Source organism: Mercenaria mercenaria, chromosome 14 (assembly GCF_021730395.1).
Source record: "Mercenaria mercenaria strain notata chromosome 14, MADL_Memer_1, whole genome shotgun sequence".
NCBI classification, from domain to species: Eukaryota; Metazoa; Mollusca; class Bivalvia; order Venerida; family Veneridae; genus Mercenaria; species Mercenaria mercenaria.
Window position 1 is genome coordinate 52,338,395 of NC_069374.1, and position 24,537 is coordinate 52,362,931.

General features: G+C 34.7%; 1 protein-coding gene across 2 annotated transcripts in view; it reads right to left on the reverse strand.

Moving 5' to 3' along the window:
• LOC123527594 (uncharacterized) overlaps positions 1-7,344 on the reverse strand; it is an 86,765-nt gene extending 79,421 nt beyond the window's left edge. Inside the window, exon 1 of one of the 2 annotated variants that reach the window (XM_045307175.2) lies at positions 7,061-7,344. In XM_045307175.2, coding sequence (XP_045163110.2) covers positions 7,061-7,096 — 36 coding nt within the window. In that variant the 5' untranslated portion in view covers positions 7,097-7,344. Of the gene's footprint in view, positions 1-3,178; positions 3,478-7,060 lie in introns of those variants that run through there. The other variant, XM_045307177.2, reaches the window with a different exon arrangement.
• Between the last annotated feature and the right edge of the window lie 17,193 nt (positions 7,345-24,537).

The following is a 24,537-nucleotide window of genomic DNA, read 5'->3' on the forward strand; positions in this document are numbered from 1 at the left end:
TCCTGGCCAGACTGCGCGGATGCGCAGGCTGGTCTGGATCCATGCTGGTCGCAAAGCCACTATGTTGGTTTTCTCATGGCGCGGCTTAAATAAGAACAGATAAAAGCTTCTTCTGTGGTACAAGTCTGTTTCCTATCCTGCCGGCTATTACTTTAAAGGCTTCACACTGTTAGAATAGCTTCAATATTGTTTCTTATCAATTTAAATTATTTCAAAGGCTTCATACAGATGTATTTATAGGTTTCTTATTTTGACGCTAAATGTCTTGAAGGGTTTTACAAATATGCACGTTTTCTCTTATTCTAAAACTGTTTTCTCTTTGATTATTCGTATATCTTTATGAACACATACTTTGCAAAAGGGGCATTAAATTTTATCTTAATTGAAATGATTTCCAGAAGTGTAAAACTACCCTTTTCTAACTATAGGTACTCCCGGAATTGATTTACGCTATCGTGCGTAGAAGAGTGCATATAATTTTGCAGTAAATAACCATTAATTTGCTGCTTATGTTTTACGACGAGTTTTATCCGTCGGGAATGTTTGATTACAAATTTTCGCTTCAGTTTAATAGCCTACATATCTATCATCCTATGTTTTTCCCTTAATTTCATTAATTCAGCTTTTTGTCGGAATCATCAAAGCGTAATTATTTTCAAGATTATTTTCCGCTTATATTGTTCCTATTAAAATAGATGTATGTTTTCTTTATGAATAACATAAGATAAAAGGTAATAGACAAATGATAAAACAGAAATTTGTTAAATCATGTGTTCACGATATCATTACAACATTCTTTTAAACTGTTACCAAAAAAACCTCCCCTCTTCAGAAGTTTTATTTATGTAATTTGTTTAAACTAAGTACATATCCTCACGTTCTTTAACACAGAATTACGTTTCAGCAATTAATTTCTGCACGTTTGATAGAGAAGTTAATATAAAACAAAATGGGAAAGTTTTTTTTTTTGGTTCCGATTTCACGAACGTCTTTGTACCTACTTTCAACAATAATACAGTCAGACCTCTCAAATTATGGGCCTAATCATAAAGGATAAAAAACAGCATGTCTTTTCATTGATAAAAAAATAAAGTTGAATCTTTCAATACAGACTGTCCCAATTATGCCAAAACAAGAGCACTGCAATGCGGAGCAATAAGCGCCCGAAGGTATGCCCTTTGAACCCTAAGTGTGACCTTGACCTTGAAGCGAGCAATACAGAGCATGTACTCTGCACGTTGTCTTTATGTGGTGAACATTTATGTCAAGTTTCTGGGGTTCAAGTATGACCTTTGACCCTTTAGTGTGACCTCGGTCTTGCAGCGAGCAATCCGAAACACGCGCTCTTACGTCGTCTCTATGTGGTGAACATTTGTGTCAAGTTTCTTCGAAATCCTTCAAGAGGTTCAAGAGTTACAGAGCGGACACGAAATTGCTAACGGACGGACGGACACCGGGGTATAACATGATACGTCCCTTCGGGCGTATAAAAAAACCCAGACCTCACTATAAAGAAATTCCCAGTCCCATCTCGTTGAAATATCGCGAAAAGAACATGAAAAAGTAGGCCATGATGGACATATATCTCACCTCTGACTCAAACGGGTACGGTACATAATTTCCTTGTAGATGACCTCTAGGCAATGCTTTATGTCAAATACTTGAGATAGACAGGAAGACATTTAAAATTTGTCCTATGTAAGTATATGTAGAACTTCCGATCCTCATGGACAGGGGCCAGGTTTAGACCTTAAGGGCTAGATCTGAATGACCTTGGTAGAGTGCCACTAGACAATGCGACATGTCAAATGTGTAAGCTCTGGATGTTGCAGCTTCAGACAAGATTTTTTCAAATTTGTTTTAAAAAATTATATTGTTTTCTTAGTTTTAAGTATCTTACAAATCATTAATTTTATGCTCTTCAGTGAAATACTGAAATTTATCAGTGAAATAATATTGATATTTTTACTGTTTCAAACAGTGAAAATATCTTCTTTTTTTTCCACTGGTACGGAACTAGGGCATTTACATAACACGAGTGCACGTTATTTGGAGGTGGTCCTCTGTATACAGGTTTGACTATATGTTAAAACAGATGCAAAGAACAATGTCTTGTAAATACAATATTGCGGTTCCCATTAAACAAAGACCAGAGATAGAAACATGTTTTAAAGCGTTGCACCCAAATGAAGCATTCCTTTACAAACTGATTCATCAAGTGTGTGATTTAACTACAAAATGTAGAAACAATCAGATTCTATTTCTTTATTTTTAATTAAAACGTCTTAACTTTAAATGTTTTGATTTTGCATACCAATGAAGGGCTGGCTGGTCAGGTCGAAGTATCAATCAAGGCCGTATCCTATTTCAGAGATATTTACAAATTTACATATTTTAAAACAAAGAGTCGATAACAGCACGTCGCATGTGAAAGTTCAGTTTTTTTCGACATTACAGTCAGTACTTCTTACAACAACACTTTACTTTTTCGAACCATCAAAGAATGGTTCTCCCCTTCTTCCCTCCTACTCCCGGCTATTAAATACCGTCTTGTCCGCTATTGTATTGATTAAAATTATCATTTTAAAAATATTTCATTTCTTGCTGAAAGAGAAGTAATTCTAGTTCGTTATACTCCCAGAAAAAGGCCACTTTGCCATTCTTTTAGACTGAATAAGACTTAAAACTTATCATATTCATACTCCAGTACCTGTTTTAAGTTATTTGATATACATAATTTGTGTAAAAAAAATTGTTGTGTGTTGTTACTATATCATGCTTTCTCGTTTTCACAGGAGAGAGAGATTTACAGGAGAGTCCTGGTGATAAATTTTATTGTTGTAATGACTCATGTATATTGAAATAAATAATGTCTGAACTAGTAATACTGTTCAGGACAAGTGACAACATGGCTTAGTACTCAGGATGGTCTGGGTGTTTAAAACACTAGAACATATGTGTTTTTTTTTCTTATATAAAATATGCAATGTCACATGACGACTTCTATCAAAATTCAAAATTATGTACTTTGACCACTTACTCTCTAACAAGCTATAACACCTAACACTGAAATGCACTTAATTAAAGTTTATACGACTGTTATACGAATAAACAACATGATTGTGGCAAAAATCAGAATTTCTAGCGCTTCTAATTAATGTTAAAAATAAATTCTTACCTCAACTGTAGACTCCGTGGTCATTTTTATCCCAATATTCTTATATATATATATATTTATATATATATTTGCACAGTAAAACCTTAAATATACATTACACAATGTAGCGTCATATATTGTAGCCTATTGTTAAAACCTCATTTACAGAATAGTGTCATTTTCAACCGACATCAAAATTATTTGAGCGTTTCAAAATAACTTTAGAAAACTCTTAAAAGCGGTATAAATTTTAAGGTACAACATAAAAGTTCAACCTTTTAACAAAGAAAGATGTCGCATAGCAAAACTTCTGATAAAGCTGTGCGATAGAAAAATTGATTAAATGTTTGCTAAATGTCAAACATTATGACATTCCGCCTTGTAACCAAACTTTGAAGTGTAAAAATAAATCGGAGCAAAATTTTGACAAACAAATATATCACGTGGTCAAATTCTTTTTTGTATATTAAATCCACTGCCAAAATATTTTAATATATAACCGTAATATTATTTGGTTTGTGTTAATTCCTATGTCAAGTTTAAAGTACTGTCAAATATGAATAAAAAGGAAACCAATGAATCGATTAACAAAAGATGCAAACTGTTTCTTGTAATATGAAATTATATATGACCAACTTCCACATGAATTCATGAAGAGGTGTAGTCGAATTTATTCAGCAAATGTTTTATAACTAAATGTACGGAAAGAACTCTGAAACCCAGCTGGTATCGAATATTTAGACCTCTCAAATTAGATCTTTAATTGATGTAAGCGGCGGATCTCGTTTAATTACCTAAATGAACATACCGATAATTTTGATAAATGTTGACTTGATTTTTTGGATTAAATGATGATGAATGACATATTAATACATTACATGGCACTCCGTGTATGAGCATTATCTAGATGAACAACATGATACAATCAAACCTGAATTAAGAAGCCAGCAGAGGGAATGCCATATTTTGACTAATTAAGGGAGGTTGTTGCTTAAGACAAGTCAAAATTTAATTAAATTTGAAAGTTAGCTTACTCGTTCTTCAAAACAAGTGGCTGCTTAATAAAGAGGCCGCTAAAGCAGGTTCAACGCATATAAACAAAATATCCTAGCTCTGGGTTTTGAGCATGGTCGCACTTAAACGCTACTAAAATTGATATCATCCAGTGTTGTGAATTATACATAAATATGTACATAAGCATGCATAATATGCTGAAATATTTCCTTCAAACATGTACGAATGAAACAATTAATTGAATATGTGGTAACATATGTGTTATTGAGCAGTTTCTTTAGAAATATATAATTTTCACCATCCAAGAATTTTATTATTTATCCGGAACAGACCCGAGTATAGAAATGCTTTCACCGCTGTGGAAACAGCTGCTCATACAATAAATACATCTGTTACCGGAAAATAAAATAAATCAAGAAAATTGTACGTTTTTTCAAGATAAATATTTGCGCGTTAAAAGCTTTGTAAGTTATGATTTTATAGTTTGTTAACGGTAATAGCAATTTTCTTTATGCATAACTGCATTTGCTATAATAAACAAAATTATACCCAGATAATTTTTACTTTACGTTAAAATGTTATGTCTGCTGGGAGTTTTAATTGCTAAAATATGCCAAATGGAACTTAACCAAAATATGTCTCCATAACATATTGTAAATTACTGTTTAGACTGCATAACTGGAAAACTAATTCGAATCATATAAAAGCTTTCAGATATCCACAATTTATGATAAAATTTATTTTGAAATTTATTTGCGAGGCAAATTAACGTGATTTCGACTTAAACAAATGATCGACTCAAAGACGATTAAAGTTATTGAATTGAGTCACTTCATAAGAAAACCAACATAGTGCGCTTGCGACCAGCATTGATCCACACCAGCCTATGCTTCCGCGCAGTCTGGTCAGGATCCATGCTGTTCGCTACGGTTTCTCTAATTGTAATAGGCTTTGAAAGCGAATAGCATGGATCCTGACCACACTGTGCGGTTTTCTCATGGCGCGGCTCAATTGTAGCTATAGCTAGTCTTGACATTAACAAATTCATCCCCAACGATGCGTTCCTCATTCATTAATTAAGGTTTAAATAAATTTACGTTTCCTTCGTGCACTAATTCCCAAAATGTTTTGTATAAATATCAGTAAATTTTAGGCAGAAGTTCTTGCGAGTACATTGTTGTTGAGAAACTTTTGTCCACGAGTTGTGCACACCTTGAAATAATTACACTTTATATGGTCAAGCATAGCCACACTGAAGGGTCAGTGAAGTACCGTGCCTTCCTGAAATTGCCTGGCTTGGTTTTGAGATAGAGATCAAACGACATGCCGGACCACTTAATTCATTTCAAGTCTGAACGCGATTCGCCCACACCTTCTATTTGTATTTTTTTTTTTTCACAAGAAATCGTCTTGGTAATGAAATTACTCATCAAGTATCCACACATAAAACGGAAACAAAAGGAATAAAGCGTAAGAGATACTTTTAAAATGAGTCAAACAAATGAACATTCTACAAATATTTATCAATTGATACGACATCCGACTCAACACAAGGGAAGCAACTGCAGGAACATTAGCTTAATATTTGTTTTAGATACTATCAAACGATGAAAATATCAAAATTTTGACATTTGTAATGACAGACAAAATAAAATGAAACAGAAGCTGTTTGTTTGTAAATAAACCCCTGCAGCAGTGTGAGAAAAGATCAGGCAACTGCCGAAAATTGTACAGATAAAAGTTAAAACCCGGTTTTTGCGAATCCTTGTGTACATATATATGTATTTTACTATATTATGTATATAATTCAGACTATAATAAATACAAAGATATAAACTGTGACACCCGTTTCTCATTCCGACGTTGTCCCTCTTGAGATGTGAGTGTTTGTTCAACTTGTGACTTGTCGATGACAATTTTCCTACTTGAGACCATCTTACACCTTAATAAATTGCCAGTGAAAGATATGTAAAATGTAAATAAGATATGTTAAATGTAAATAAATGGATATTTTTGAAGGTCAATGTTAACGTTTTTAACCCGGTTTTCGATCAGTAACCCCAGTTTTTGCACGTACAGACGTTCACCTTTTTCCGAGTCTTCATTCCGCACGCCATTCGGGATTATATTAAAAAATTATTTATATGATACACATATCTTAATACGTATTTTACTTTATTATACTTCAAGTACATTACTATTATATTATGCGTAATGTTAACTATGTTACGTGCATTCTCTTTTATATTATATAGACAATTTATCATATATCATATGTGTATGCATTAAAAATGAAAATACAATTGCCATCATAAAATAGTTTTGGCGTTCCATATCTTTATACATAGGCTCGATGCACTATTTTTTTGCGTCGCCAGACATTTTGCGTAGTTATACTTCAGAACCACGTTTTACAGTGTTTTCTATAAAATATGTTATCATTGTCCTCCCCCGCCCCACGCCCTCTTACCTGCCCCGCCCCATCCCGTTACGCCCGTACACATTGCATACATTTTACGGAAAATAGGTATTCTGCTAAATTTTTTTCCGCTAACAAAAATGGATAAAATGTGCTTGAAAACTTAGTGAAAAAAAAAAGACATCAGTCCGGTTGTTTGTTATAAACCTTGTTGCACTGAACTTTTAACTACATATTGCGGCTTAGAGGTGTCACTCATACATGGTACATCAGAGACGTAGCAAGAATCTAAAAAAAAACACGAAGTTCACCCGAAAAAATATATTGATAAGCTCAGGAAGAAAAAAAATGGTGACCCTTGCAAAACACCGAGGCACCTGCTATTAAATATTATATACATATGACGCTACAGCTTTAACAGTTATTTACTTAATGAACTGATTATTAAGTTAGTTAACAAACCAACTCACCCTCCTTGATTTTTTCCGACGATCAGATCCGCACATCAGTAGATTAAAACTTGAGTAAATAAAATCAAGAATTAAAAAACAACTTTTGTTATCACTGAGTATCCTTCACTATTAATAGATAAGTCAGCAAATTTAACCATTATAGATAAATTCTGAAATCGACGATCCTTATTTTTAAAAGCACTAATCCTTATTCAGACGATATATTCGTTAGAAAATTAAGATCTATACGAAATTAGAGATTTTATTTGAAGTTTGTACTTAAAAGTAGTCCCACACCTTTCCAGCGTATCAGTTTTCAAAAAGTTTCACAAAATAAACTTGTTTATTTTTGTTTCAAAAGTTCAGTATCCCGCCAACTTTGCACCAGACGACAAATATCAGCATCACGTGAAATCTATGGTAACTGTACACAACGCTCGCGACTAAATGAACTGTAGAACGTAGAAAATATGGTTGATCCCAATATCAGTTTATTATATTGATTCTAAATGGATATGAGCTTGGAAGAATGAAAAAAAGATAAAATTCAAGACATTGGAGATTTCCATCCGTATTAATTATACTAATGGAGTGTTAAACTTATTGTTTGCGAAAACATCAATTTGCGCAGCGAGCGGATTTCAACAAAGAAGAAAATTGTTATAATTAGTAACATAAAATATTAGCGAGAACAAATTCTCCAACGTGCTGGACTCTAAAAATCTAAATGGTATTATTTAGTGCATAGTGTAAAAACTAGCGTTGAGTACCTCAATTTTTGTCCATTTTATGAATGTCTGCAACAGCGCAGCGCAAAGAGAAAATTAACACTGCACAACAAATTTGCGGGAAAAAAGACAGCGTTTCAGCAATTTTAGATTCTTTTTTATATAATCACGGATACGTTAAGAAGCACCTGAACACTAGGAGAACAACCTATGATGAATATGGACCAGTGGAACAAGAATTAACTTAAACCCCTTTAAACGGATATCCAAAATAAAAAAAAAACATTCTTCAGAACTTAATACACACTGCTAATCGTCATGTATTTATTTCTTAACATTTGTACAAAATGCCTTGATATACACAATAATAACTTGAAAGACGTTCAAATCGAACTTTCCGTGAATTAAATAAGATTCTGCTTAACATGACGCTGTAACGCTCTTTTAACGCTTTTTAAAAGTGATTAATTAACGCATCACTTACGACCTGAAGTACGACAATGCTCAATTCATCGCATCGAAGCAAATGGCAAGCCTTTGTGGCTAAACAGTCTCATGTTTTTTCTGGCCATTTGGCCATAAAAAATTGTTAAAATGAATAATATTTTATAAATTTAAAACAAAGAATAGGTGTTTGCTTATTTGCCCTCTATTGGTTCGAAGGCCGATTTCGTGTGTTGCACTTTTCTGTCCGTCAGTTGCCAGTCCGTCATTCAACAAGTCTGTCCATATTTTCGTGACCGCTCCCCAAATTATGCCATTAATCAAGTGATTTTAATATCACTTGGTACAAAGTGTTCCCCATATCAAGCCAATGTGTTATGTTCAAGATCCAGACAGGTCAAGGTCAAACAAAGAGGTCAAATATTTTAGGTATTTTGCAGGGTCAATTTCGTGTATGCCCTTTAACTTTGACATCTATCAAGGATTTTGATATTATTTTGCACAAATGTTTCCCACAACAAATTGACGTGTCATGAGCATGACCAAGACCTCTATGGTAAAGGTCAAGGTTCACAATTAAAGACTGGTTTTCAAATAAATGACAAAAACATTCGCAATACAAACATTCACCACAATAAGACAGTATGTCCTAGCTCAAAGGTCAAGGTCTTGCCTAGAAGTCAGATGTTAGCAAGGCGTGTTTTGTGTGCACTGTGGAACATGACCATCCTTCAAGGGATTGCAATATCACGTTGCACATATGTAACTAAACCACTTCTCATGCACAGAAGCCAGACTAGTAGGTCAAAGGTAAAGATCCCACTTAGTGGTGAAAGAATATATGGTATTTTTTCGTGCTCGGGAAAACGCTTTATCAATGATGGAACGATAGTCAAGAAATCTGGTACAGACATTCACCTTAACAAGATGATATGTCGCCTGTTTCACTCAGACCCCTAACTCAAAGTAAGATCACTATCAGCGGTTAAAGATCTTGCCAGTCAATATTTTTCCAGTCTATTTTATGCATAGATGAATTTCAAATAAATTGTAAAAGTAAATTTGCATTTTAACATATTGTATTTACAAGTTAGTATAATAATATTTTTATAGATCTAATACAGCTTTCCCCGAGTTATGCTGCTGTGTGTATAATATAGTACAACTGAGTTTCTTTTTTTATCTGAGCCTTTAGTTTCCTTAGTTTAAAATGTGTGCTTACATCTAACGGGAACATTATCTATATGGATTTGACATAACCTCATGAAAGAGGATATTGCGAAGAAAATAAATACCCCAAGTAAATATTTAGCTGAGAAATTTAGAGGTGTCTAACAGATTAAACAAATACATTAAATTTCTAAATTGATTTTCCATATCATTGCTTAGCACTTGATTTCGTTACTGTTTCTGAGGTCTTATTTTTATGTCAGTTCCGTAGATGATAAATTAATATACGAATCATGCAATTGTTAGTTCTGTTCACATGACGAGATGTCTGCACTCGGAGTTTGTCAGCTAGCCTAAGACATAGTCACCTTAGCGGCTGGTCATATAACAATGGGCCATATAACTCGTATCTTGACAATGTCGCCAAGGAGGTATAAGGACTAGTGGTTTTAGCGTTTTCTGGTGTAGAAAAGGGCGGAGTAGAAGAACGTATCCTGAGCTACATATAGTCTAGTTCCAGACATAGTTTCATTAAAGACCAAGACTTAGATCAAGATAAGCTACTACAAATAGTTTTAAACGGGCGGACGCATGGGTGAGTAAGGTACAGAGCTCGTAGCAGTTGTGGATAGGGAATAAAAGGAGCATACCGGACGTGAAGAGCGTATGCTGAGGCGGGATGAGGAAATACGGGGTTTTTGATGAAGTAAAACGGCGGTGTGGTGCTCAAGAAGCTGAGAAAAAACATAATTTTTATGCTCGAGCTTGAACTGTCTGAGAAGTTACGGAACAGCAGAAAGAAACGGCTGCTCGAGATGGAACGTTCAGAGAAAGAACGGATTCTGAAAAAGTAGGAGTTGGAAATACTATGGAAAAAAGCTAATGTCGGAGCTTTGGGAGCTGATAAAAGCACTGAGCATCTGGGTAGTAGTAAATCACTCCCAAGACTCCCCATAGTTTGAGGAAAGTAAGAATGACGTGGATGCATACCTGGAGCGATTTGGGCAGTTTGCAAAAAAGCCAAGGATGGAAGTAAGAGACATGGGCTGTAAGCCTCAGTTAATTCCTGACAGGAAAAGACATAGATGTATGTACAAGCATGCCTCCAGACCAAGCCAGTGACTATCCTGCATCAAAGAAAGCCGTTCTGAAGCGGTTTCATGGCAAATCTGGAGGTATTACAGTCAATGGACAGAGATGGCAGAGGCTGACAACACATTTGAATGCTAAAGAATCTTTTCATCAGAGAACAGTTCATTCAAACATGTTCCTATGGTAGTGAGCTGCAAAGTCGAACAATACATTGAAGCGCATGGTAGTACTATAACCACAAGCAGGGTTTTGGAAAATAACTCCTCATCCAACAGGGCGCCACAACGTCCAAGTCTAACACCTTCATCTTCAGCAAAAAGAAAGGACATCTTTTACAAAGTCTGTATGTTTCATATGTAAAAGGGAACGTCATATTGCAAGAGAATGCAGATACCAATCCAAAAGGAAATCAGGAGTGCTGCCTTAGCCCAGAAAGGATCCTTTGAGGACAGACAGAGCGGCCAGCGGCAGTCAGAAGATTCGACACCATCGGACTGGGGAACGAAAGATGATGAGCAAAGAGATAGACAATATCATAACAGGAAAGTTTCAGGCATGAGTATGTCAGTAGCAATTGATGATATACTTTATATAAACAGCATTAAAGATGTTATCATAATCATCTGTACTATAAACTCGAAATCAGGTGAAAGAAACTTGGATTTGATAAAAGGATATATAGGTGAAAGAGAGGTACAGGTTTTAAAAGATACAGGATGTGAGCTGGCGGCAGTCAGGATAGATCTTGTATGCTGAAAAGAATTATATCATGGTAGCTACAAATGGACGAACAAGGATAGTTCCTGCAGAAGGATACAGGTTGATACACACTATTATATAGGAGAAACCGAGGCCATGGTTTTGACGACCTTGGTCTGTGACTTGATTATTGGAAATATCATAGGGTCTTCAAACAAACCAGACATTAACCGGCGAGGCAATAGTGGAAGATAGTGTTCATCGAAAGGAGATATTTTTGCAGTTGTGGTTACGAGGACATAAGCCGAAAGAGGGAAATAGTCTATAAAACCATTCAAAGTTTCAGAAGCCAAGCAGGATTAAACTGTTGTCGGGCGATTTAAAAAAGCTTAGTAGGAGGACAATAAGGAAACTATAAGGAACATAGGGAACACTATGTTGAGAAAAATTATTAGCCTCAGTCAGTTACGGTTTACTTAAGGAGAGTAACTAAATTATTTTTAAAGTTTTTCACCTTACTCGTGGGAAAGAAACGTAATATTTCAGATAAAATAAAAAATTCGAGCTAAATATTTATAGAGACTTACTTAGTACATTTGACTGAGGTTTTCCTAATTAGAATTAAGCACGGAATCTGTACATGTTCCTAAGATACCCACTTGATCTCTTTTTTTTTTTTTTGTCAATGATCTTTTCACAAAAACTCTTACGATTTTAAAGAAATTTAACATTAATGCATGATATTTTATACTTTAAGATCTTTTGCATACATGATTAAACGAGAAATTGTAGCAGGTGTGCTTTTTCAAAAACGACTTGAAATTCAAGAGTAAAGCCTTCTGACAAGTGTGCAAAAAGTTTGCTTTGTAAAAAGGTCAAACGTTTTTGTATTTTTTTAAAGTATGTGAAAAAGGAAAGAAAAATAATACGAGTTTAAAGTCAGAAAACTGTGGAAGTCAGAAAAATGATTTTTGTATTTTATGTTATAAATTTTAAATTATATATTGACATATTCAAAGTAAAGTTCAACAGGTATATGTATTTAAATATGGCTTATGTCTGATACCATCATCTACTGATACGTCTTTCGAAACAACCATCAATTGTAACAAAAACAGACAGCTTGGAAAATTTAAATGTATTGTTTGTTTTGTTTTTTCATTGACGTTCTGAACGTCCTTGACGCCTATTCCTTAGTGTTCAGTTGTTGTAACATGTATCCTTTACATTCTGCTAAGTTTTTTCGTATATACCCTCACTATAACTGCTTGATTTTCGTATGAATCGCATACGCCCGTCTAATAATATGCACATCTGTACAGTCAATACCTTGACGGAACCATGGTAGCGAAATAAAACTTTTGATGTCATATATTGTTACATTCATTTTGCGTGCAATCTTTAGTTTGAAAGGAAATATCAATATAAGGCTCATGCTGCTTTCTTGTTTGTAGTTAAATACAATGTTTGATGACTTTTTAAGTAAAGCCGACATAATTCTGGTATATTATGGTGATTTTCCGTTCTTTTATAATTGACGTGGACCCAGATGCTCCATCAAGCCGTTGTTTACAGGCTTGGTCAAGTACTTGGATAGATTTGAACTACCAGCCTTCCGTAAGTGAGCCGGATGACTTCCCCTCTTGACGTTAACGAGTGTTCGTTACAAACACATCTTATCTCATTTTAAAAAAATAAAGTGACTTATGTGAATATAACACTAACAGCCACTTCAAATAACTGTCGCATGGATTTATTTTTGAGCATGTTTTATACCATTTGGCAACTAATACCCTGCCCTTTGGACTTCTGGTTTTCCTCTGTCCTTTGGTCAAATCTTAAAAAATGGATAAAGTCCTTTACTTCTGTGTAGATATTCCAGAATCAAAACAACATAGAGAATTATTTTCTATTTGATGCTTAGCATGATTTCTTCGTTTCAAAAACAGTGCCACATCTAAATATCTATTTAAAATGATATGTATAAAACATAGTGAATATTATATGGAGAGATTTGACCTAGCAATATTAGCTTCATCTGGGGAAGGTCCTCTAAACGCATTAACCATAATAATTTATAGATTATTGAAAAGTCTTTCACCTCACTTAATACATTAACAAAGGGAGAAAGAAAGAGAATACTGTGGAGAAAATAAATAACAAGAGTAAATATTTAGATAGATAGTTATGCTGAGAATGTTACAGGTGTTTTTAACAGAAGAACAAATATATTAAATTTCTAAATTGATTTTCCTTATCAGGACTAAGAATACAACTGTTACTGAAATGATAATTACACATCGTGTGAGTTTAGTGCAAAATAGCATCACGCGCAATTGTTACAATCTAGTAAACGATAATAGAGATGACTTTTATTTTGATATTGTCAATTTCCGTAAAATCTTATGGGGCTTATATTATGATTTGCCAGAGCATATAGTCTTGTTCAAGACTTTAACCATCAACAAAATACGCTTACGCAGTCGGGCTAATGTTATCATAAACTAAGAAAGTATTTTGATAAATGTATTGACCGTACCTCGGTTTGAAAACAGTTCTACAATCCGGATCCTCATGGGGATGTAATTTACAAATTTCGTAAAATCGTTTCATTGGAGTGGGTTATGACCATATTATAGTGAGAGCGTTCAGCCCAGTTACAGTTGGTCACTACTCCTTCAAGGGACAGTTGAACACTACATGGAACGGACTGGTTTGACAGATTGTCCTCTCTCTCTCTCTCTCTCCCTCTCTCTCTCTCTCTCTCTCTCTCTCTCTCTCTCTCTCTCTGTATGTATGTCTCCGTTATGACCTTCCCAGACGCCTGTTCTTCCAAGGAAATATGAAAATAAATGCAGTTACGATTGTTTACAGTTGGATCTGCATTAATCGGAAATTACACTGTTCAAATTACCCGTGTCATAAGTACGTTAATGAAACTATGGTAGCGAAATAAAAGTTTTGAAACAATGTATTGTTTTCTTTTTTTATTGTTCCCCAGCTTCTGTTTCAAAGGAGATCTTAAGATATAACTTGAGTTGTTATCGTATTTCGTGACTGAAAATGTTTATTCTTATTGTAAGGCGTACAGGCACAATTTATGTAAAATGGTTTCTTTCAAACTTTTCTATGGAGGCGAAATACGAGGATTGTTCAAATATGAATGCAGCTAGAATGTTATCTCGCTCAATAATGCAAAAATCACGAGGAAATTAAGGTTATGGAGTAGATAAACATGTTAGCTTTACATTGATACCACACCCATTAAAATCTGTTCACTTTAGCTGTGTCTATCGCTCGCTAAACATTGCCTACTAGTGTATACTAATACAAAAATGGTTGGAAGAAGGTCAGCGTACGCCGTTGAAATACGGTCCTATATTAAGAATCGTTGTATTCTTGGCATAGGGTGTAAAGACATTTTTTATGAAATATGTTCTGTTTATGGGCATAATGAAATTTCTTTTTCGGCAGTTATTCGTTGGTTTAAGAAATTCAAATGTGGGTTAGTTTCAACAGAAGATGCACCACATGGCCGTCGGCCGAAAACAGCAACGTCTGCCAAGATGATTGCTAGAGTGAAAGAAATAGTTGCTACTGATGCAAGATACACCGCTAGGCAAATAGCTAGTATGGTTGGTATCTCATTAGGAGCAGCTCATACAATTCTGCTACGTAATTTGAAAATGAGAAAGATCTGTGCTAGATGGATTCCCCATCTGTTGACAGATGAGCAGAAAAAGGCACGCGTGCAATGCGCAAATTGTTGCTTAAACAGATTCCAAATTACAATGCACGGTCTTTCGCAAATGTCTTCACTGGTGACGAGACATTGGTTCACTTTTTTGAGCCCAAACGAAAGATTCAGAACAAAATACGGGCAACAAAGTCTGGCAAAAGACCATGCATTGCAAAGCGGACCATGAGTGTCAAGAAGGTAATGTATGCCATATTCTTCACAACTCGGGGTCCTGCCATTCAGGTTGCTGTACCTAAAGGCAAATCCGTAAATGCGAAGTTTTACAAGACTAAAGTTCTTCGAAAACTGAAAAAATAATTCAAAAATCAAAGACCCGCAATTGGTTTGGCCAATGTCAGATTGCTGCATGACAATACGTCATTGCAAAAGGCGTCTATTGTGCAAGACTTTCTGAAGCAGGAAAAGGTTGTTGTGCTCCCTCAGCCTCCTTATTCGCCTGGCCTTGCCCCTTGTGACTTCTTTTTGTTCCCCAGGCTCAAAAAAATACCTTTCTGGTCGAAAATTTGTGCAGCGCAAACACTTCGGTTCTGCAATATTCAAGTGTCTTCATAGTATACCTAGAAAAGACTATGAAAATGCCTTCAAGGATTGGATTAGAAGACTGAAACTTTGCATAACTGTTGGAGGTAAATACTTCGAGGGGACCAAATAAAATTTTCATTGAAATCTATCAAAGATACATTTTTTATGTGCTTAGATGCATTCATATTTGAACGATCCTCGTACCTATATGTACCTCCAAAAATATTTTTTTTTCAGACTCATCTACCGATTTTCCGTAAGTAATCTTAATGGCATATACATTTTTGTGCCGTTAATTGATTCACACTGCAACTAAATGTGTACTGGCGATGACTTTTTGTATACTAGTAATTATTTGTTTTTCACAGAAATATGCGGGGTCAGTATAGTTGGGGGTGAGGCGTAACCCTAACAAACCTGATAATTAATTTGTTTTATTGACCTCTTAATTTTGCCTAACCGAGCAGGAAAATCTATTGACCCTCCAAATAAATTAAGGGGTTCACCAAGTAATCACCTTTTAACCAGTAAAATGCTAGAACGTTGTCAGAGGTAAATCAAAACCGATTTAAATTGATTGATGCTTGTTCCTAGACAGTGTCCATTCGTGTTTCATTATTGCCATTTTTCACGTTATGTAGTTTTGTGTATATATCCATTATTCATATTCTAGGGTCATTAACATGCAAACATACAGTGACATAGCTACCAGTGTTCTTGGGCCGCGACTTTTTCATTTACTTCTGTTTCCTGCTTTCCCTGACTGTTCTTAACTCTAAATTGCCTTCTTTAATCAATCTTCTCTAAAGTCCAATTGCAAATTAATCAGCAGGCAAACACTATTTTCACCAATGTGATTTTTTTTTCAAAATATGAAGACGACTTAACGACAGTCACTGTCTTGTTCAATGAAAAAGTTAAAAATGTAGTCGATTGCGCAAAAAAAATGTGTGTAGCAACAAATTCAGACTGTTTTTAACATGTTTAAATGTTGAATTATCATTTCGGGAATATTTGTTGGAAAATATCAGCAATCTTACAAAGAACCTTGCGTGACATGTTGCCCTTTGTCTTGAAATACCGCATAAATATAGTCATAATCGGATAGTTTGTTTCGGATTTCACACTAATTATATCGCATTACCCTACAAATTATTAGATATCCTATTATATGGGTGTATAGATCGAGACATTAGGGATGATATATTTGAAGACTGATTGATTGAGCAAAAAGATGAATCACGTGAATGAATGTTGATAATTTTATGTAGAAAAGACAGGTTGTTGAAAGTAGTGTACGCTAGATGTGTTGTTTAAAGGTGGATGAAAGAAGCACTGTAGTATGGGATGAGTGGATGTATACTGATCAGTAGACTGGCTATAGAATTGATATTTTTTTTATTACTTTCTCTTTTAATATAAAAGAGACAAGTTGTTGTTGTTTTTTAGCAGAATTCCGTTTCAGCTCAATACATATGTATGTATTAAAAATAAATATATTTACTTTGACATACATTTTGCGTGACAAGCAATATTAAAATCCCAAGATGGATGACAAAGTTATGGACCAGACAGAAAAAAATCTCTATTGACATTTGACCTCAAAGTGTGACCTTGACCTTCGAGCTTGGAATCTGAGTGTTGCGCGTGGCACGTCTGTTTATGGGGAATATTTAAGCCATGTAATATTCCTTAATAGATGGTAGTTCTGGACCGGACACGAAACAAACCAAAAGTGTGACCTTTATCTTTAAGCTAGGGGTCTAAAAGTTATGCAGGAACATTTGCGCCAAGCTATATTAAAATTGTTGAGTAACAAACCGGACAGGAAGAATCCTGTTGACTTTTGACCTCCATGTGTGACCTTGGCCTGTAAGCCAGGGGTCTTGGTATTGCGCATGACACGTCGTATCGTTATTGGGAACATTTCTGCCGAGCGATATTAAATCCCTTGATGAATGACAAGGTTATGGGCCGGACAGGAAAATGCGGACGGACGGATGATAGGTATATTATATTCGCATATACAAAACACATATTCCTGCATATGTGCAAATGTAACTGAAAACATGGTATGTAAAACACGACAATGCTCCCGAAAAATGATGTAAAAAGCAAGCCTAAAGAACAATAAACACATGTTCTGAGTGCCTTAACAGCACCGGCAGAAATAGACAAGAAGACACGGATTAAAACAAATGGATATGAGAAATGGAAACTTGTCATGTCCCAAAACCTTACGTAATTTGCTCCCATAATCTCTCTATACATAACATTTTAAATTAAAATGCCTCGTTGAAGAAATGTCTTTAAGATTAAGACCATATCTACAATACGACAGTAAAACAAATATTAAAAGAAGGTCGAATCACGAAAAACTTGAAACAATACTGAAAATAACATTATTACATACTCGTTTCTATTCGTATAAGTACTTATATGTATTCCTGCAGAAGATATCGTTACGTAAAATGTCAGACTGGTATGCCTTTCTGTTACTTAAAACAATAAACTCCAAACATTTCCAAAGTTGTACTGAACATTTGAAAGTACTATACTGAATAAAATATTACGTCACAGAGTTTTGCTTTGGTACCTTATGGATTATTTGAATGAAATAATGATAGAGTAACGATTCTTTAACTTTTCTGACTCAATTTTAAATACATATATTAAGCAGACAAATTTTAAACAAAGAGTATAGTCTCTGTGGTGTTTAAAATTTAGGATTTGCATAAACAATGTTGTGCTTCTTGTATAAACTCTCACAACAGAAACAAGAAATGTCTTTAAAAAGACAAATGGCGTAGAGGTAGTAAAATTTGACGCATGGAAAATGCAGATTTGAACAGGATGTATAGACAGAAAAAATTTGGATGTGCATTTATAGACACACAATTCATTTGCAAATATTTCACCTAAGCAGGATACATGTAGAAGGTCAAAACGATTTGACGTCCTGTGCTGATTCTGAAATTTATTACCATGTTGGATCAGAATCCCACATTATCAAACCACTAGCAAAATATATCCCACCGCATACAATTAGTTGGACAAGAAATAAATATTAAACCCTAGAAGCGTTTGAATCACTAGTGACCCAAACAATTCTAATTACTCAATTAATTTCTTAGTTTTTAAATCAAGTCGAAGTCAGTTGAACATTTGCAGGTTGGGAGAACTTCAGTAACAGTTGAAATATTTTTTATTCAGGTAAAGAAATAGATAAATACTTACATGTATGATGGGGTAGTGATTTTTCAATTTAATTTGCACATTGTTGTTGTTTCCATAGTCATTATTTTAATGAAATTTAAGATTTTTCAGCTTACCTAAGCGAGGTGCGCAACGGGGGAAGAAGTTCACTTTCGATTTAATGTTATGATAAATTTTTTAAGACTTTAAAATTAGAATAAGTCATTTTGACTTTGGGTATCAAAATTACCAAATATCCTCTGTTTAATATGTGCCTTCTGATATTCAATGTCATTTAAGATATAGTAATAAATGGATTATCTCTTCAGCACTCACCTGTTCCGAAGGTCAGAATCCATGTTATACAGCTCACGCCGAAAAACTCTACTAATATAATTATATTGAACATCTACATTGTAAGTTTGATCTTATTGGTGATTTTCTAATAAATTCATAAAGGCATTTGGTTCTGCCCATTGTTTTCTTCTTTAGGACACGCCCATTTTGTAAAATACCAGATGCGACTATTCTATGAAATTGCAGTAAGTGTGGCATTGGAAGTTGCATGTACAGTACCGTACTTCTTCGGATGTATCTGAAATGTTTTGTGGTACTTGTAGCATGTGTAAATGTTGATTTCTGGATAGCAGAGGCGGACAATTATTCAAAGTTGAGCTTGTATTAAATTTCAATTTTCCGAAAACAAAATAACCAAGTGATCTTTGAACCTCATCAGAACCTCATGAACCCCATCAGATATGAATAAGGAAGGAGGCTGTTTCGTCTCTTAATTGAAGTTAAATCTTTTTTGTTCATTAGCAATGACCTGATAATTTATTGAAATTATTCATTTCTTGGGTATGTTGTATGATATTTCATTGATAATATAATACCCTAAGACGGTTTAAACTGAACTGAAATGGCAAAACGAGGATTGATCCCTCGGGTAGGCCTTTAATTCATACACTAGATGAGCTCTTTTGCGGACATCTGATTGATATGCGGCTAAAGTATGCGGTAATCAGCACACCAAACATTCAGACATTCAACATGTAGCAAGTGAGAAATAACACATTAGATTTAAATAACGTCTAGACAGAAAACTTTCCTACATAATGTTGTTTTCTTTTAAAAGCGGAATGTTCAGCACTACAGTAAATCATATCATTTGACACACATTTCAAATGTAAATGTTTTGAACCAGTTTAGAAATTTTAGATAGTATGTACAACAGTGCATGTACGCTGGAAACTTTTTTTATCTGGGTCTCTTGTAATCCAACAGGTTTTTGTAACCTGTTGTACACTTATTGATAATTCCTAAACGATCGCAATTTGACTTTGAAAGACGAAAACTCCAACCTCTGTTTCTAAAGATATTTCTGCAGTGAGATATATCACAGCTTGATCTTAAATAATTTGTGCGAGGAGTGGCATATAGCAATGCAACTTGGTGTTTAGGTAGATTGCATAGAGCTGGATCATATGCCTGCATTTTAGTCACAAAATAGGATGAACACTCAGTAACTTGAGTTTTTGAGACAAAGTTTGAATTTGAATATAGTGCCACTAGGTTAAAGGTCAAGGTCAGGGTCACTATAACTAAAACTAGAAAAAAAGACTGTTTCTTCTCAATAATTTTAGTCAGAAATGATGTTTGGCAATGAAACTTCACCAGTCATTAAATAACTCATTAGTTTTCTATTTTATTTACTTGTAAATGCTTTTACGATGAACCTGTCTTAGCGGCCACCCCTATTGTCACTCAGCCGGCTGTTTGTTTGATACAGCTTTGACTGCATACAAAGTAACGTCTATCCCTTTTGAGCAGACAAGAAATATGTTAATTGCACTGTTCGTGCTACCTATCTTGTTCGCATATTAATGAAACTATGGAAACGTAATAAAAGTTTTGAAATCGTGTGTCGTTCTCTTCTTTTATTGTTCTCAAGCTTCAGTTTCAAAGGAGATCTTAAGATAAATCTTATAAATGTTAATTTTACCGTATTTCTCAATTCAAATTGTTTCTTGTTTTTGTCAAGCATACGGACACATTAAATGCGATATAGCGACATTCAAGCTTTCTTTGGAAGAGAAAGACAGTAGATGTACATCCGGACATTTTTTTCAGGCTCTGATGAACACCTAGGAAGAGCAAGTCAGCATGATGGCCTCAACATTCACCATAACGTGTGATTTCACCGTGGGGATTATAGATTTTATTTATATATTCCTTTAACTTTGGAAAAAGGTGCGGATTAAAGGTGACTACTTTTTTGTGTTATAAAATAAAGAATTTATGAATGACCCTTTACAGAAATATTTGGGATCAATGTAGTTGTTTAGCAAAAAGTCTATTTATCATACTGACTACTCTAAATATTTCTGGGGTAGTTAACTAACTAACCTAATAATCAATTTGTAACAGTGACCACTTATTTTCAGCCTAACAAGTCATGAAAATATACTGATCCTACACACATTTAGATGGGCATAAAGAACAAACTCGACTAGGTATATTTAGAGTGTCGTTAAACTTTATACACAAAACACATGTTTGTGGTGTAATCCTGGGGTTCTAGCCAATTTACGTACAGAAAGTTTAGATGGTGATAAAATAAAAGTACACGTATGAATGTTGAATTCAAAAAGAGTGCGATTTTGATTTTAAACTCTAAAAATTTCCCTTCCTGCATTAATAACTCTGCTCTACAAGCCGATTGCTAATTAATCTGAATAAGCATAGACAATTTTCACCAATGGCTTTCATAAAAGACGAGGATGACAGTCAATACTTTGTACAATGCCAATCAAGACCTAATGTTTAGCAACAAACTCAGATGGTGTCTTAACATGTTGAAAATGTTGAATTTTCATCTGGGGAATATTTCCTGGAAAATATTTGTAATCTTACAAGACACCATGCGTGACATGTTGCCCTTTGTCTTGAAATATCGCATAAATATAGTCATAATCGGATAGTTTGTTTCAGATTACACACTTATTATATCGCATTACCCTACAAATAATTAGGTATCCTATAGCCGTGAGGGATGTTATAACTTAAGACTGATTAATTAAGTATAAAGATGAATCACGTGACTGTATGTTGCTGATTTTATATAAAGGACCAGTTGTTTAAAGTTGGATGGAAGACGCAATGTAGTATGAGCGAATGTATAAAGATGAATAGACTGTGTACGAACTTGATAATCTCTATAAAAAACTTAATTTCTTTCTCTCTAAAATGAAAACATCACACATACTGTAGTTATATTGAGTAGGCAGATTAAAAACATAGATATGTCTCACTTTAGGATTTGCACAAACAGTGCTGTAGTTCTTGTTTAAAACTCTCACAACAGAGAGAAATCCACTAATATACATTGAACATCTATATTGTAAGTGTAATATTGTTGGTAATTTTCTGCAAAATTCACAAAGCCTTTGGTTCTGCCCATTATTTTCTCGTTTAGTACAAGCCAATTATTTTAACTAGGGGTCAGACGCCGCTTTTCCATGGAGTTGCAGTCTGTGTGACATTGAAGATTCCATGTACACTGTCGTATGCACACATCTGCGGATGTCTCTAAATGGCTTGTGGTACTTGTAACATGGGTAAATGTTGATTTCTGCGTAGGCAATATTTTGAAGCTGGACATGTATTTTATTTTCCGAAAACAAAATAACCAAGTAATCATAGGACCTCATTCTTATGCCATATACAAACTGCTGATCCTGCAACTCTTCTTACTCTATACCTAAATGCCTGGCAACCAAACTTCAAACCTTACAAGGCGTCAAACGCTTAATCTACAAGCTTGCCAACCCTTCCTTTAATACTGCACGCTGTCCAACCAAAATATTCCTCTGGTTAGTTGAAGCTGGATGCCAAGCGCACTAAAGGGGAAGCGACTTTCTGTCTATATAAGCATACATTGTATTAAAAAAAACGTTTTTGAGGAAATTAACACCTATCGGCAAATATCTATTTAATTGAGGTTTTTGATTGTTTATGAAAGAGTAGCGTAAACGCTTGTTTCGGTCCTATGATAGCTTCTGCAGAATCAATCGGGTATACGTTTGTGCCCTAAAAGGCGACTGCTTCAACAACTCATCGCTCGGGATTCTGTGGATGTTATAAAATATACTTATATAATCTAATAGGCAAGAAACAGAAGCATTGTCTCTGTGATGTAAAGGGTAACGTCTAAACTTCAAATCTAGGGTTTATATCTAAATATTTACGTCCTGTCAAAAACTTGCAACTTAATGAAACACTACATACATTAAGCTTACATTGAAGCTATCAATAGCGAAGTCTTCCTGGAACCTGATAAAAAGAAGCTGGTATGTTTCTTTATCGAAGTGAGTCTTACATTTCAAAATTCCTATGTAGAAAATCAACCTGAATAAACTTGGTTCATTAACTTTAACGTGACAGGCTATCCGTTAATTCGGCATTCTCTCATAAAGGCTGGTCTCTCTCGGGTATGCTATAATATGAATGCTGCCATTTGAAAATATAATACACTGAGACGGTATATATTAAAATGAAGGAGCGTAGAAAAGATTAATCCCTGGAGTAGGTGTTTAATTCATACACTAGACGAGCTCTTTTTCACGACAAGTAGGAATACATTTTTGCATTTCCATGAAATATGCGTCTAAACGACGCGGTATATAGCACACCAATATATGAGACATTCATACTAAACGAAACCAATCTAATCGTGGAAGTCGTCAAATCCAGCATGTAATGCTGCAAACGTTCAAGCCAAAGTGTCTTTGAACTTAAAATCAATTCTGAATAATGACATTTCTGTGTCATGAAGAACCTGAAACTATACTGAATGAAAGCTCCAAGTTTATGTTGAATGTCTCATATCAATGTGTCATATCAAAACTTGAGTTCCAAGGGTATGTTATTAATCTATTACTGGACACGTATAGAATTCATTGTACACTCACTCTTAATCAAGAGTCACATTATTATTTTCTGAATTTACTTCTTTCTCGGATATCATTTGTTAGATCCTGTCTGGGTAATAACTGCCAAATATAGTAAGAATTGATAAATATTTCCGCTGAAAATGCAATCTCTTGCAGTAAAAAAACGAAATTTGTTAATACAACACGAAATGCTAAATGTACAGTGACCTCTTATCATGTGACACACATCTCATATGCAAATATTTGGAACCAAATCAGCAATTCTAGATTCTAGTAGTTAGTTAGTACAAAAGTGCATGTACGCTGAATACCTTCCCTTCCCGATATTCTAAAAATAGGAAATCCTCCAAAGTTAACGGTTGCTTTCATTTTCTTACCTTTTGCATAGTAATTTACAGTCCCTAAAACCAAACCAATTTGATCAAATCCAACCTCAAATTATTCACGTCTTCCAACACTACCAACCCATCGTCAATGTTGCATGTCTTCCAATTCTAAATCGACAAGCCTTCCTATCAAAATTCTAAATCTGCAAGTCTTGCCACTCTTAATCTCCTCAAACCTACCAACAAAATTTCTAACTCTAAATCTACAAGCCTGCTAACATATCCCCTAATTCTGCAAGCTTCCTTCTGGTCAGTTTGGGCTACACTAAATAGGCAATAATGACCCAGAATGCACACCTTGCGCCACCTGTACTGCATTATCTAAAAATGTCTGACCTAAAACACATGTATATGTTTTAAAGCATATGGCCAGACGACAATAATGGTGGAAAGAAAAGTGTTCCATAACCGTTTAATTTTTCGGCAAATTTGAGCTGCATCTGGATGGATGGATGACCGTTTCTATTTCGTCTGACTTCCGTCTGCCACTTTATGCATCTGTACCTTAAAGTTTAAATGCTGCTTGTTTTCCTTTAAAACGTATCTA